Genomic DNA, 16,373 nt, shown 5'->3' with positions numbered 1-16,373 from the left:
TACTACTGCTACTACAAATAATCTAAGCCTAAAAATTACACATTACACGTATGAATAAAATTTATGTAAACATTGTATAACTTGGTGTGCCCCCTTAATATTTTGAGTGATAAAGTATTTTTGTTACTCTTATCCTGTTAGGGTACAACGTATTTTAATAGCCGCAGCACAGAATTTAGCAGTCAAGAGTGTAAACTGATTTTTCATCAGTTAGGACGGGCCGGGAACCTTTTTTCCGCCAAGGGCTATTTGGATATTTATAACATCATTCGCGGGCCATGCAAAATTATCAACTTAAAAATTAGCCAACCCCAAGCAGGCAGCTGCCCCAGATGACTCCCCCTCCGGCACAGGCAAGCAGGCAGGCATCCAACTGGTGGTGCATTCACCCACCTGGTGGCACAGGATGGTTTGTTGCATCAGCCAGGCATAGCCGTACGCCGGAGTTGCTCCTGCTCCGCACGATCAGGGCCGGATTCTACAGCCAGCTCCTGCTACCTCTGCCTGCAGGGATAAAATGAAGACACACTGGCTAAGAACTCCCCTCCCCACGCACATTCTGGCCCTGCCCCCTTTAACCCCTCCATTGTCGCCACTTCCGCCCCCAGCCCTCTTGTAGTACAGAGGGAATACGTTTCTCCATGGCCTGGGTGAGAAAGGGTTAACACAGTTTCTTGGGCAGCCCTAGCAGCTCCATAGCTAACAACTCTTCTGCAAGGGGGAAAAAAGGTTCCTTTTCTCGGCAAAACAAACTCACATCCACCATGAATAGAGGCTATTCCTGTCCGCAGGAGGGGGCGGATCACCAGTCTTAGATCCTTCTGAGCTAGAGATCTGCCAGGACCCACGAAGAGCCAGACCAAATGATTTTGCGGGCCTTAAACGGCCCCCAGGCCTGACGTTCCCCACCCCTGAGTTAGGAGCTTCTTAGCCAGAAACTCATCTGGCCGGTCAGGGAAAGTGTTAAGCAAAAGGGAAGACCCACGTGTGTTTTTCCTCAAGGTCCCCTGTTGCCAATTTTGAGGAGATCCATGAACCGCAGTGAGAAGGAGGAGAACAAGGGAAAGTTCCATTCCATGAGTGGAAAATGTAGTCTGGATCCAACCCTTGGAAAGCCCCCTCCCCAGATCTCTTCCACCGCAGTCCGTTTTCTGCTTCTCCCGCACTGCAGAAGCCAGGAGCTGGCTGCTTAGCAGCTAAAAAACAAAAAATACCCTTCCTGCTAGTGTGAAGTTTGTGTGTGTGTGTATTTTGCTTCAGTTCATTTACTATGCTGTAATTTTTGTGTTAATCCAGGAAGGACTGCATTCCAAACGCTTTCGTTTTAAGTTTTGTTTAATAGACAAATGGTGGGGGGGGGAAACGACTATGCATTTGTCATTAGCAGACGTAACAGGATGGCCTTTTTAAAAACTCTTTTGGAACGTTTTCATCCGTTTTTTTTCTTTTACATATTTGTTTGTGCATGTGTTGTGTTTTGTGTTCGTGGCCGTGTGGCGTTTGTGTAGTCCGTAGAAGCCCGTGAGGAGCAGGTCACACAAAACACCGTAGCGGAAGATGAAAAAACCAAGGTAGCGTTTTTACCTCCCAGGCGCATCTGCGAGTCTCTCTCGTCTTTCCTTTCTCTCTCGATGGCCGACCAGGAGATCTGTGGTCTTTGTCAGCTTTCTGGCCGAGGCCGAACCTGTGAACCAAATACACAGTAACCGGAGCCACGCTGTCCTCTTGAGAGCACTAGAGCATCGCACCAGTTTGTGCGCCAGGTTTGAAACGTGAATCAGTGTGGCTTCTTGAAACCCCAGGAGGGGTTCAAGAAACCCTGCGCATCATTTTCATAACGCCGTCGCTCCTAAGCTCCTTGCATGCTCGCTCTGTGTGTGTTTTTCCAATCTGTTCATGTCGCTGCGAACCTTTCCACGGCTCCCGTTTTGAAACGGAGTGTTTTGATTGATGTCTTCTAGGTGGAGGCAGAACTTGGCTACCCGGGGGGGAAAGCAAAAATCATACACAAGGAGTCGGATATGATCATGGCGTTTGCCATCAATAAGGTAAAGGTCCTTCTGCCCCCAGTGGGCCCGCTCCCGGCCTTCCTCCCCTCTCCAGGGTCCAGTGGGCACTGAGGCAATCAATCCAAGGCCGCTTGGTCCCTGTGTGCAGCTTCCTCTGTGCCAGCGTGGTGTAGTGGTTAAGAGTGGTGGTTTGGAGCGGTGGGCTCTAATCGGGAGAACCGGGTTGGATTCCCCACTCCTCCACATGAGCGGCGGAGGCTAGTCTGGTGAACCAGGTTGGTTTCCCCATTCCTGTGCATGAAGCCAGCTGAGCGACCTTGGGCAAGTCACAGCTCTCTTAGTGCTCTCTCAGCCCCACCTACCTCACAGGGTGTCTGTTGTGGGGAGGGGAAGGGAAGGTGATTGTAAGCCGGTTTGGTTCTTCCTTAAGTGGTAGAGAAAGTAAGCGTATAAAAAACAACTCTTCTCCTTCTCCTCCTCCTTCTCCTTCTTCTCCTCTTTCTCCTCCTTCTCCTTCTCCTTCTCCTCCTTCTCCTTCTTCTCCTCTTTCTTCTTCTCCTTCTTCTTCTCCTTCTTCTCCTCCTTCTTCTCCTTCATCTCCTCCTTCTCCTCCTTCTCTTTCTTCTTCTTCTCAAGATTAAAATGGCAGCAAGGGCAGCCCCCAGCTCTATAAATAGCCCTCCCCTGCCCTCCCCAGATGCAGTGCATCAGTGCACACTGATGCGCACTGATGCTGGACACCTGCCTTCCTCCCATCCACAGGCTGCCGGCAAACCCTGCCCTTTTCCCTCCTTCTTGGCCAGTGGTGGGACAGCCGGAGCACCCTTCCGATACAGCTTGTGATGCGCATTGGGTTTGCCCCAGGTGGGGGGGTCTTAATTTCCGCTGTCGCTTTTGTGTTTCTGCCGCTCAGGCCAACATAAACGAGATAGTTTTAGCTTCGACGCATGACGTTCAAGAACTGGACGTATCGGTGCTGTTGGCTGCCCAGTCGTACATATGGATCGGGGAAGAATATGACCGAGAATCTAAAAGGTTGGCAATTCTTACCTGGTGATTGTATTTCCCTGGAAAGATACAAATTCCATACGTACAAATTTGTGGGTGTGATTTTTGCACGCGTTCCTGGAAGGGTATGTCTTCTCTTCTGCTGTTTATCTTCTCCTCCCTTTCGGGGTGTTCTCTACAGCCCTGTCCAGTTGTTACAGTTTTCATGCCATGCGCAATCTTCTCGATACATCTGGTCACCATTTTGTACAAACAAGGCAATGCATATAATTTCCATCTTTGGCACACCCCTTTGGAAACCCAGATTTTTTAGGTTACGCATTTGCCTGTGCCACAGTTGGAGAACACACGCGTTGCCCTGTTCACCCGAAATGATAACCTTGCATACTGAAAAGATTGAGCCAGCCGTGATCCCCCCTTTACATTTGGCTGGATTGCCAAAATTGTAACAATTGAACTGGCCTTATCTTGCCAGCGTGGTGTAGTGGTTACGAGCAGCGATTTGGAGCTGTGAACTCTAATCTCGAGAACCAAGTTTGATTCCCCACTTGTCCACATGAATGGTGGGCTCTAATCTGGTGAACCAGGTTGGTTTCCCCACTCCTACACATAAGGCCAGCTGGGTGACCTTGGGCTAGTCACAGCTCTCTTAAAGCTCAGCCTCACCTACCTCACAAGTTGCCTGTTGTGGGGAGAGGAAGGGAAGGGGATTGTAAGCTGGTTTGATTCTCCTTAAAAGGTTGAGAAAATCTGAGCATAAAACCCAACTCTTCTTCTGTTCAAGTAGACGTTTCTCAAGGCAGGAGCGTAATTTGTCATTACCTTGTGTGTAGCTGGAGCAGTGCAAATAAATAAGGACCTAATTGCCAGGAACAGATAAGAAGAATGTTCTCTGTGTCGCCTTTCCCAGTTCAGATGATGTCGACTTCCGCGGTTCCACCACGACGCTCACTCAGAGCACGGCATCGTTCGGCATGGCCCAGATGCAAACGCCGCCTTCTATTTCGACTTCATCGATGCCATGGTTAGGGAGCGGGCAGACCAGCACCGGAGCAGGCGTGGTAGGTTCCTTTCTCCTTGTATGTGACTGTAGCATTCTGTAACATGGTCAACACATTTTGTGTTCTTGCGTGGTTTCTGTAAAAATGGCAAGACTGGCCGCTAGATGGCAAGAGATACCAAACCCACTTGTAGGGACCTCAGATTGATCATGTAATGGCCCTGTATAGTTTACAGGAACAACATGAGTATACATTTCTATATGCTCCCTTGTCTCTCAGAATGATATCCACTACAGCTGTCATTAACAAACTTTTTGGGACACCGCCCCCTTGGCTCCACAAACTCAACCCCAGCGCCCCCTACCCTATCCAACAACACAGTTGAAGGGGCGCTAGAGGTGGGCACTAGAGGTGGGCCCCCTAGGTAATCCCACCCCCTGGGGGGTGGTACTGCCCACTTTGGGAACCACTGGCCTAGAGCATTGATTCACGAGCAGTGGGAAGAAGTGGTAGAGTCCCTCGGTTGGTAATAAGCCATACCGCTCCCAATTGCAGATGTAGGGAGAATCACCTTTTTTTAAAATTTATGTGCAACAATCTGATCTGGAGAACCAGGTTTGATTCCCCACTCCTCCGCATGAGCGGCGGACCCTAATCTGGTGAACCGGGTTTGATTCCCTACTCCTCCACATGGGTGGCGGAGGCTAATCTGATTAACCGGGTTGGTTTCCCCACTCCTCCACGTGAAGCCAGCTGGTTGACCTTGGGTTAGTCACAGCTGTCTTAGAGGTCTCTCCGCCCCACCTACCTCACAGGGTGTCTATTGTGGGGAGAGGAAGGGATTGTAAGCCAGTTTGATTCTCCCTTAAGTGGTAGAGAACGTTGACATATAAAAACCTACCCTTCTTCTTCTTCATTATTATTTGCAAGGAGTCCCTTCTCTTGGCCATAAACATAACTAATTTATCATGTTCTTGTGCCATGTGTGGAAAAGGGGATCGTAAACCTCTCGCAATATTTCTTTTGCATGAAGCTGATCAAGCGGAACTTGAATAACGTGAAGAGAATGGCTTCGCATCCAGTCCATCAATACTGTAAGTTAAGCGAACAGAACGGTGGGGGGCACGTTGAGGTGGCAACACCAAATTCCGGTGTGTTGTGTTTTTTTTTCCCCTCTTCTTCATCAGTTATATGATGGCTTGGCCTCTGGTTATGTTCCCCAGATCTTACGGGAGCCCAGGACGGGAGCGTGCGAATGTTTGAGTGGACGAGGCCCCAGCAACTGGTGTGCTTCCGGCAAGCGGGCAACGCGAGAGTTACTCGAATGTATTTTAATTCTCAGGGGAATAAGGTCAGTGCTCGCACTGCCCTTCTGAATAGGCATTTAATGGTTCCGCGGACATTTGGTCCTCCATCAGTCGAAGTGAAAACGTTTGCAGTCTTTACAATGCAACCGCTCCCCTCCAGAGGGAATAGAGGCAAAAGAAAGTAGGGGCCCGGGAGAGAGGAACTCATTCTCACAACTGCCAATTGAGAGAGTTTATTTATACATCTGAAGTCGAGTCCAGTAGCACCTTAGAGACCGTTAGGATTTTGGGGGTGTAAGCTTTTGAGATCAGGTTAATTCATGCCATCGTATTCCCTATTACTATGTATGGGTGTGAGAGCAGGACAATGAAGAAAGCTGATAGGAAGAAAGTAGATTCCTTGGAAATGTGGTGGTGGAGGAGAGTGTTACGGATACCCAGGACCGCCAAAAAAACAAATCAGTGGGTTTTAGATCAAATCAAGCCCGAACTGACCCTAGAAGCTAAAATGACTAAACTGTGGCTGTCGTACTTTGGACATATTATGAGAAGAGTAGAGTCACTGGAAAAGACAATCATGCTAGGAAAAGTTGAAGGCAGCAGGAAAAGAGGAAGACCCAACAAGAGATGGATTGACTCTATAAAGGAAGCCACAGCCCTCAATTTGCAAGATCTGAGCAAGGCTGTTAAGGATAGGACACTTTGGAGGACTTTCATTCATAGGGTCCCCATGAGTCGGAAACAAGTTGATGGCACTTAACACACACACACACACACAAGCTTTCAAGAGTCAATGCTCCCTTCGTCACATATAAGCTTCCTACAGCAAGGTACTATTGGACTCGAATCCAGCTGTTCTATTGAAGGACAGCATGGTTACCCTCTGAAGCTTTACTTACACACGTTATTGAAATACATTTTACAAAATGTGGACAGGGAAATTTCTACCCTCCAAGCTACCCGTGCTTGGGGCAGCACAGCAAGGCCGGCACAAAGGGCTTGGCTTGCTCCTGGTCATTGGCAGCGCAGAAGGCAATGGGCATTGATTCCAAAATCTGCCTGGCCACCTGTTGGATCTAAGCCAGGATCATGTGGGCATGCCACAGCGGCTTGGCTGGTATCCGACCAGCGGCGACACAGTCGAGGTGACAAAACTTTGAACGGGTCCAGGCTTCCAGAGAATGTTCTAATGCACAAGTTTTTAAAAGCTGTCATTTAAGAAAATTAAGTATGTTGCCAAGGGTGCCAGATGAATGAATGAATGAATGGTTTTATTTGCATTTAGCCATAGGCCATTACAAACATATCAAGGATACCACAGATACATAATAAACGAAAATATTAGGTTAATAAAATTCTGAATTAATAATGCAAGGGTGCCAGATATTTTCAGCAATAACCCCGTTGCTGAAAATTCTGACCCTGTTTTCTCAAAGCTTACGAATATTGTTAACCGAACAAGTTAAATCGATCTCTTTTGCAGTGTGGCGTAGCGGACGGAGAAGGATTCTTAAGCGTTTGGCAAGTCAACCAAACGGCAACTAATCCTAAACCGTATCTGGTAAGCACTCAGAGGAATTTCAGTTTTTGATCAGCTGTTCAGCTCATGACGCGCTGAGCCTAGAACGGTTGGAATCGCTCACAGTCCATCCCGCGCCGCTGATATCGGTGTGTCTTGTCTCGGCAGAGCTGGCAGTGCCACAGCAAAACCACCAGTGACTTTGCCTTCATTACCTCTTCGAGTCTGGTGGCGACGTCGGGGCAGTCCGGCGACAACAGGTACGTCTTGCCGAAACAGCAGGAAAGTCCGCAGTGGCGTTGCGACTCGGTGAATAACCTCTGTGTGTTTTGTGTCCTGCAGGAACGTGTGTTTGTGGGACACGTTGGTGTCGCCCGCGAATAGCCTCATACATGGTAGGTTGATTGCTGTGTGTCGGGGGTCGTTCGTGGAAGGGGGGTTCCTTTAAAGACTTGGCGTGCTTACATAGGGACTGTAGCTCAAAGCTTAAGCACTTGGTTTGAATTCAGAAGGTGCCCAAGAAAAATCCTCAGCTCTTCCAGATTTCTAGTCACAGAGTTTGGAAAGGCTTTCCTCTACTCATCTGTTTGTGTGTCTGTAAAGTGCCTTCAAGTTGCAGCCGACTTATGGCAACCCCTTTTGGGGTTTTCATGGCAAGAGACTAACAGAGGTGGTTTGCCAGTGCCTTCCTCTGCACAGCAACCCTGGTCTTCCTTGGTGATCTCCTATCCAAATCCTAACCAGGGCTGACCCTGCTTAACTTCTGAGATCTGACGAGATCAGGCTAGCCTGGGCCATACTATCTTATTTAGATTGGCTGTCTAATATGCATAAAAATATATTCGATTGCTTTTATCTTATGGGGTTTTCAAGGCAGGAGACTAACAGAGGTGGTTTGCCAGTGCCTTCCTCTGCACAGCAGCCCTGGTAGTCTCCCATCCAAATACTAACCAGGGCTGACCCTGCTTAGCTTCTGAGATCTGACGAGATCAGGCTAGCCTGGGCCATCCAGGTCAGGGCACTCATCTGTTTAGTACAGTTTTATTCCGTCCTCTTCCCAGGGAAGCTCTGGACTCACCCATCCCCATTCCATCACAAAGTAAAGATGATGATGATGAAGAAGAAGAGTTGGCTTTTATATGCTGACTTTCTCTATCACTTAGGGGAGACTCAAACTGGCTTACAAACACCTTCCCTTCCCCTCCCCACAACAGACACCCTGTGAGGTAGGTGGGGCTGAGAGAGCTCTAAGAGAGCTGTGACTAGCCCAAGGTCACCCAGCTGGCTTCATGTGGAGGAGTGGGGAAAGAAATCCAGTTCACTGAATTAGCCTGCACCGCTCATGTGGAGGAGTGGAGAATCAAACCCGGTTCTCCAGATCAGAGTCCACTGCTCCAAACCACCGCTCTTAACCACTACACCATGCTGGCTCCTTGTACTGTGGTGCCCCTTGCTGCCAAAGCGACATTTTTAAAAACCTGCACAGCCAATCAGGAGCCCTGCTGGGCAAAAGCCCCACCTGGCCCCACCCGCTTCTAAAATCTTGGCGGGCGCCAAGAATGGTGTCAGCGGGAGCCACAACGCCCATGGGCACCATGTTGGGTGAACTGGTGAACTGGATTTGTTTCCCTGCTCCTACACATGAAGCCAGCTGGATGACCTTGGGCTAGTCACACTTTCTCAGCCTCACCTACCTCACAGGGTGTCTGCTGTGGGGCGGGGAAGGGAAGGTGATGGTAAGCCGGTTTGAGTCTCCCTTAAGTGGTCAGCATATAAAAACCAACCCTTCTTCTTCTTCTCCTCCTCTTCCTCTAACCATTACTTGTCAGATCTGTGATGCATCAGAAGAGGGAATGAGGCTTATTCTGCGAATATCGAAGAGCATACCAGTCTCTCTCTTTTTTTTAACAAGTTTTATTAATTTTACATATAAACTGTAATACAAAGAAAAGAAGACAAAAAACAAAACAAAAAAATAAAAAATAAAGGGAAGGGGAAGGGGGAAGGGATACCCCCACTTTTTCTAACATCCTAATTGAGTTACAGATATATTCCCTTTTTCTGGACATAGTCAATCTAAATACATTTATGCATACATATTTGCTTGAGTTTAAGGTTAACCTCCATCAAACATTGGTTTAATTAACATTTATTCCCCATTAAACCAGTTTTGTGTTGTTCAAGAACTTTTTTTCCTGCCCTATAGTTACTTATGAGTTATTCTTACTCTTTTTTATCCCCTTGTTCTCCCTTATCCTCTTCGGTTTCTATGTAATATTATACATCAAGGGTTTATCGTTTCATCATTCACAACCTTTCAGGAATATATAAAAGGGTGCCCAATGTTTTTGATGGTATTCGTATGTTCTGTCTTTTAGAAGATCGGTGAGTCTCGTCATATTGGTGTATTCACCAGTCTCCTTTTTTTTTTGTGAACCACTTCACTGGCTTTTTCCTTTCCTCCATTCAGTGTTAGCGAACGTTTCTCTAATTCCCACTGCGACCGGTTGGGCTGTGCGGCCCAGATGCGCCTCCCGCCCGCCGAAGGCTGCCTGGCGAACGGAGCAGCCTCAAAGCTGCAGCCGCTCACTCTCCCCGGGCTAGACTCAACATCGGCTAATCGCTGCGATAATAATCCTGAGCCCTGCCAAATGTGTCGTGATGCTGCAGCCTCGGTTAGGGGAGCTCATACTTGGCCAGAGAACTAGGGGGGAAAAGTTAATAGGAGAGGCCAAGCAGGGAGAAAGGAGGGAGAAAAGATTTTTTGCTGTTGTTGTTAATGGAGAACAATTCCTATGGGAAAAGGTTGAAGGAGCTGGGTATGTTTAGCCTGGAGAGGAGAAAACTGAGAGGGGATACAATAACCATCTTCAAGTATTGAAGGGCTGTCATGTAGAGGAGGGAGCCGAGTTGTTGTCTGTTGCCCCAGAAGGTCGGGCCAGAACCGACGGGTTGAAATTAAATCAAAACAGTTTCCGTCTTGACATAAGGAAAAATTTTCTAGCAGTTAGAGCGGTTCCTCAGTGGAACGGGCTTCCTCGGGAGGTGGTGAGCTCTCCTTCCCTGGAGGTTTTTAAGAAGAGGCTAGATGGCCATCTGTCAGCAATGCTGATTCTGTAACCTTAGGCAGATGATGGGAGGGAAGGCATTTTGGGCATCTTCTGGGCATGGAGTAGGGGTCACTGGGGGTGTGTGGGGAAGGTAGTTGTGAGTTTCCTGCATTGTGCAGGGGGTTGGACTAGATGACCCTGGTGGTCCCTTCCAACTCTATGAGTCTATGATTCTATGAATGGAGGCCCTGCAGAAGTGTGAAGTACTTCACCGCTGTCTCCAAAGTGAACTTTCACGGCACTTAATTCAGCCTCCCTTCACAGCAAGGATTTTATTTCGATTGGTTTATTTTCTTCATTTATATCCCGCCTTTCTCCACAGCGGGGACCCAAGGAGCTTCACTCTCCTCTCCTCCATCTCACCCTCACCACAACCCTGTGAGGTAGATTAGGCGGAGAGTGTGATTGGCCCGAGGTCACCCAGTGAGCTTCTACAGCAGAATGGGGATTTGAACGCGGGTCTTCCAGATCCTGCTCTGACGCTCTCAGCACTACATCACACTGGCTATCGTTTTACAGTTTATCTGGGGGACCAGGTTCGATTCCCCACTCCTCCACATGAGCGGTGTATTCTAATCTGGGGGACCTAGTTTGTTTCCCCACTCCTCCACACGAAGCCAGCTGGGTGACCTTGGGCTAGTCACAGCTCTCTTAGAGCTCTCTTCGCCCCACCTACCTCACAGGGCGTCTATTGTGGGGAGGGGAAGGCGATTGTAAGCCGGTTTGATTCTTCCTTAAGTGGTAGAGAAAGTCATCATATAAAAGCCAACTCCTACTCCTCCTCTTCTTCTTCTTCTTCTTCTTCTCCTTCTACAACTACTCCTATTAGATGTTGGTATTACACTTTTCCTGCAAGTACGTAAGGGCAATTTCCTAGTTCTCCCCCCACAAACACCCCTCTTCATTTTATCCTCATCACAACCCTGTGAGGTAGGGATGGGGCAGTGGCTTAGTGGTAGAGCCTCTGCTTTGCACGGAAATTGCTAACGCTGTGTTTCTCACCCAGCCTTCACCTGTCATGATAACGGTGCTACGGTCCTTCAGTACGCACCAAAGCACCAGCTGTTGATTTCCGGAGGCAGGAAAGGTTATATCTCCATCTTCGACATCAGACAGCGGCAGGTCCTTCATACCTTCCAAGCGCACGACTCCGCGATTAAGGCCCTTTCCCTGGACACCTCCGAAGAATGTTTCTCCACAGGCTCAGCGGAAGGTAACATGAAGGTAAAGAAGTCCAGTAGCGCAAAAGTGTTTTTTCCATACAAATAACCAATGCTTATGATTTCTGAGACATCAGTTCTATGTGGGCAGTTGACTAAACGCTTTGTAAAAAGGTAAAGATAGTCCCCTGTGCAAGCACCGGGTCATTCCTGACCCAATGGGGTGACGTCACATCCAGACATTTCCTAGGCAGGCTTTGTTTACGGGGTGGTTTGCCAGTGCCTTCCCCAGTCTTCTTCCCTTTACCCCCAGCAAGCTGAGTACTCATTTTACCAACTTCGGAAGGACGGGAGGCTGAGTCAACCTTGAGCCGGCCACCTGAAACCAACTTCCGTCGGGATCGAACTCAGGTCGTGAGCAGAGCTTGGACTGCAGCACTGCAGCTTCCTGCTCTGCGCCGCGGGGCTCACAAAACGCTTTGTAGTCTGGAAGAAAACTTTGTGTGTATGTGTCCTTAATTTTATGTTCCAAGTTTTCAGATGCCAGGTTGATATAGCTGGGTCCAGCTGGCCTTTAAGGCAGAAATGGGATTCGCCAAGTCCAAAAACTTTGAGGTTGTGTGTATGGAGAACATAGAAGGGATGATAGAATGTGCTGCCCCTCATACATCCCTGTGCATGATTGGGCCACTGTGGGGAGAGCGCCTTTGCGCATAGGCTTGGTCAGGTACAGCCTGAAAGCAGCATTCCCAATCACTAGGAGTGTGTGTGTGTGTGTGTGTGTGTGTGTGTGTTAAGAGCCATCAAGACGCCTCCGACTCATGGCGACCCTATGAATCAGTGTCCTCCAAAACATCCTCTTTTATGACAGCCTTGCTCATATCTTGCAAATTGAAGGCTGTGGCTTCCTTTATTGAGCCAATATATCTCTTGTGGGGTATTCCTCTTTTCCTGCTGCCCTCAACTTTTCCTAGCATGACTTTTCCAGTGACTCTTGTCTTCTCGTAATGTGACCAAAATACGACAGCCTCAGTTTAGTCATGTTTGCTTCTAGGGTCAGTTCAGGCTTGATTCGATCTACAACCCATTGATTTGTTTTTCTGGCTCACTAGGAAAGAGAGACTATGCCTGCATGTATATGCACTGTACCCCCACTGGTGCATAAGTGCCATCGGGACCAGTTAGGTTCCACATTCCCTCTACGTGCAGTAATTCAATGTGTGTCTTTTAATTGTGATGGTCCTTGGCCTCATACGTTAAAGGCCACTCGGCACGAATTCAGTACAGGCGCACATTACGTGCACAGCCTTACAGTCGGCTTTCCTCTGCCCAGATCATGTATTGACGGGGCGCTTCTCCGCCCTTCTCTCTCGCCCTAGGTGTGGAGGCTGACGGGCTACGGCTTGATCCACTCCTTCAAGCACGAGCACGCCAAGCAGTCCCTCTTCCGGAACCTCAGCGCCGGGGTCATGCAGATCGAAATGGCGCCCGGCAGCCGCACCTTCTCCTGCGGGGCGGACGGCACCCTGAAGATGCGGGTGCTTCCCAACCCTTTCAGCCTCCCTTCCGGCCTTTGCGACATGCTGTAGGGCTTCATGCTGCTTTCGGTCCTGGCTTAAGCAGGTGTTTTTAAATATATATATATATATATATTCTAGGTGAAACAGCGCAAGGCTGGTTTTAGCTAGGGCTCTAGAAGCGACGCTGCAGGACTTCGCTTCAAAGTCGCCATGCGCTGTAGTTGAAATTGCAAAGACGAGCCACGTTTGGACTGTTAAAACAAAAAAACCCACCTGTGTTGTTTTGAGCACTGCATCTATGGATTGACGGGCTGGGAAATGCATGCACTGTGCTAGAATCGAAGTCCCCATTCACTTATTAAGCTAGCCTACGGGCGTTTGCAGATGTACAATTGATGCGAATCGAGGAAGTCCTCTCTTTCGCTCTCTCTTTTTGGGGACGTAATTTCTGGATATTTTTTCCGAGTCCTTGCCACTGATTTCAAGCATGTCCGCCACTCCTTTTTTGTGTTGGAAACAATTCAGTGTAACAAGGATGCCAGAGTGATCTTATTCATGATCGTTGGTAGGGGGAGGTGAATTTCCAGAAAGTGGGGATGGTGACATAATCGGGCCAATGTGCAATAAGGAATGTACACTGTGAAGGCTGAGATCCCCCTTCTCTCTTTCCCCCCTCCTCCTCCTGACTTCGTACCCATGCACAGTTCGTACTGTACAATGCACAGAAGCACGTTTCGCAAGAGCAGGGGAGGGGTTTCCTGAAATTGCACAAGCCTTCCGTTTTCTGTGTCCTTGGGTAGAAATTAACAGAAGACTCATGGCTGCTGCTGAAAACGGCAGCATCGGGTTGCGTTTTTCCCCCCCTCCTTCCACAGTGTTTTGCACAACTTAGCTTGCTGATGTCGTTCTGATGTGCTTTCCTCCACCACCAACCCTGGTCCTTATCATCAGCTTCCAGCGAGACCCAGCAAGATGCCGTCAGAACGCGGGGTCAGTTTCATGAGCGATTGTGTAGGGGGGAGAGGGATTCGACGCAGGCTGCCAGTTCAGCGGCAGGCCTGTGTCTTGCGTGATGTCTATTTTTGCCTCTTGACCCCTACTCGCTCCTGCCTTTGCATTAGGAATGTATTGTGAGCGTTAAATGTTTGTCGTGAACAGAAACCTATTTCTAGCCCTCTTCTGAACTTTCATTTTTTTAAAATTATCCAAGAAAAAACCAAGCTATGGGGAGGGGGGGGATAACTACAGCTAGACCCCATACAACACCGCATTTCAGATGAATGTCAGGTTTTCTTGTGGCCAGCTAGCTGACAAACCTGGTAATTGGAATTACCACGGCATATTGTATAAAACTATGCAGAGGTCAATATTGTTTGCTTGTAATATACCAGCTCTCGTTTTTGTCATATCTAGATGTATTTTTCTCCGTTGTAAACAGAAAGACACGTTCTTACTTAAGATACTACAGCTGACATCTGTGTATTTAAATGTTAACAAATTGTTATTTTTCCCCCCACTTCTCCGATGAGAATTTTGGTGTCTGTGGTGTATTGTAAAAAAAAAAAAATGCAACCGCTACAACGGGATATAAAAGCACCTTTTTGTCTAAAGGCAATTTCCGTTGCAAGATGTGAAGTATGTATATTAAAGGAAAGCAAACGTAATTTGTTAGTTTTACCTTTGTAAGTTAAATAAATACGTTTTATTTCACGGAAACACCTCCGATCCGTTTAGCTTTCACATTTCCCCGTGTTAGCTGGGGGTTATAAAATGTGGGATTCGCTGCCAGAGGATATAGCCATGGCCACAGACACCTTTAAAAGGGGATTAGACGGATTCGTGGAAGAGGGGGTCTATCCGTGGCAACTAGCCATGGCGACTAAAGGGTCTCGGCCTCTGTACTCAATGGGCGGCCACCAGGATGATGGCCTAGATAGACCACAGGTCTGATCCAGCAAACAAGGGAGGCTGGTCGCGTGCAAAGGAGTTGAGAGAGGAAATATTCCTAGGGTTGCCAACTCTTGGGAGTGGGAAATTCCTGGAGATTTGAGGGGTGGAGCCTGGGGAGGGGAGGGACCCCAGTGGGATGTAATGTTATAGAGTCCACCCTCCAAAGCAGCCATTTCCTCTAGGGGAACTGCTCTCTGTACTCTAGAGGTCACTTGTGCCTCCCATGTGCCCTGGGTGAGGAGGCCACGTTGGTCACCAAAGAGAGGGCAGACCTGGAAGCTCTCTCTGGGAAACAAAGCTGCCTTGTACAGCTGAAGTATCGTAACCACGGCTGCAGACCTATAGTAACCCCAAGTCTAATTAGAGAATGACCTCAGCTAACCCCAATGACCTATAATAACCCCGGAGTTAATTGGACATTTTCGGAGAATGGCCTCAAGTAACCCCAGTAACCTATAGTTACCCCTAGTCGAATAAGAAATTTTGGAGAATGACCTCAAGTAAACCCAACAGTAACCCCATAGTTAACTGAAAATATCAGAGAATGACCTCAAGTAACCCCAATGACCTATAGTAACCCCAAGTCTAATTGAAAATTTCAGAGAATGACCTCAAGTAACCCCAATGACCTATAGTAACCCCAAGTCTAATTGAAAATTTCAGAGAATGACCTCAAGTAACCCCAATGACCTATAGTAACCCCAAGTCTAATTGAAAATTTCAGAGAATGACCTCAAGTAACCCCAGTGACCTATAGTAACCCCAAGTCTAATTGAAAATTTCAGAGAATGACCTCAAGTAACCCCAATGACCTATAGTAACCCCAAGTCTAATTGAAAATTTCAGAGAATGACCTCAAGTAACCCCAATGACCTATAGTAACCCCAAGTCTAATTGAAAATTTCAGAGAATGACCTCAAGTAACCCCAATGACCTATAGTAACCCCAAGTCTAATTGAAAATTTCAGAGAATGACCTCAAGTAACCTCAATGACCTATAGTAACCCCAAGTCTAATTGAAAATTTCAGAGAATGACCTCAAGTAACCCCAATGACCTACAGTAACCCCAAGTCTAATTGAAAATTTCAGAGAATGACCTCAAGTAACCCCAATGACCTACAGTAACCCCATAGTTAACTGAAATTTTCAGAGAATGGCCTCAAGTAACCCCAACGACCTAAAGTAATCCCTGGAATAGTTAGAATCTTGTTAGGCTGCCACCTCTCGCTGGCGTTTGGAACCTCGCTCCCAGCTTTTTTTTAAACCGTTTTACGGGGGGGGGGGGATTGTCCCAGGTGCCGTGCCTCAGCATCTTGCCTCGAGAAGCCACCCGTCTGCTTCATTGGCATCCGGCCCTCCTGAGCTGATCCACGCCCAGAGACGCTGCCAGTCGGAGGCACGGAGTCCAGCAATGCCCGCTGAGCGACCGAATTGGGGGGTTACGAGCATTGGAAGGTTTCGTGCGGCCCCTGGGCCATATATTGTGCACTCCTGCAGTAGAACAACAGCAAACTCTTTCTTGAGTCTGCTAACATGTAAGACTGACTATATAGTACTGAGCAGTCCTTTCTTCTGCAGAGCCCAGAATGGCCTTTGAAAGCTAAACAGGCATGACTGACACATAACTTGATCATAACTTGCCCTACGATGCACAAACATTATGCAGTTGAAAATCTCTGCCTTCCTTAGACAGGAGAGACGAATGTACGAGAGTCTGGGTAAGGGCCCTCCACTACGGATTATCGCTTAACAGAGGCAAAGACAGGCCGAGCGGCGGATGGTTTTCCA

General features: G+C 48.0%; 1 protein-coding gene across 2 annotated transcripts in view; it reads left to right on the top strand.

The window, feature by feature from the left end:
- The window catches only part of DMXL2 (Dmx like 2), a 73,517-nt gene extending 60,806 nt beyond the window's left edge, over nt 1-12,711 (top strand). Inside the window, exons 34-44 of one of the 2 annotated variants that reach the window (XM_056865695.1) lie at nt 1,509-1,571; nt 1,962-2,048; nt 2,923-3,044; nt 3,928-4,078; nt 5,052-5,112; nt 5,242-5,369; nt 6,809-6,886; nt 7,013-7,104; nt 7,187-7,239; nt 10,961-11,178; nt 12,494-12,711. In XM_056865695.1, coding sequence (XP_056721673.1) covers nt 1,509-1,571; nt 1,962-2,048; nt 2,923-3,044; nt 3,928-4,078; nt 5,052-5,112; nt 5,242-5,369; nt 6,809-6,886; nt 7,013-7,104; nt 7,187-7,239; nt 10,961-11,178; nt 12,494-12,703 — 1,263 coding nt within the window. In that variant the 3' untranslated portion in view covers nt 12,704-12,711. The remainder of the gene's footprint in view (nt 1-1,508; nt 1,572-1,961; nt 2,049-2,922; nt 3,045-3,927; nt 4,079-5,051; nt 5,113-5,241; nt 5,370-6,808; nt 6,887-7,012; nt 7,105-7,186; nt 7,240-10,960; nt 11,179-12,493) is intronic. The other variant, XM_056865696.1, reaches the window with a different exon arrangement.
- Nucleotides 12,712-16,373: the final 3,662 nt, after the last annotated feature.

The sequence above is a fragment of the Euleptes europaea genome, chromosome 20 (genome assembly GCF_029931775.1).
Source record: "Euleptes europaea isolate rEulEur1 chromosome 20, rEulEur1.hap1, whole genome shotgun sequence".
Taxonomy (NCBI): domain Eukaryota; kingdom Metazoa; phylum Chordata; class Lepidosauria; order Squamata; family Sphaerodactylidae; genus Euleptes; species Euleptes europaea.
Note: the sequence above shows the minus strand (reverse complement) of the source record. Positions and strands in the feature narration are given on the sequence as shown.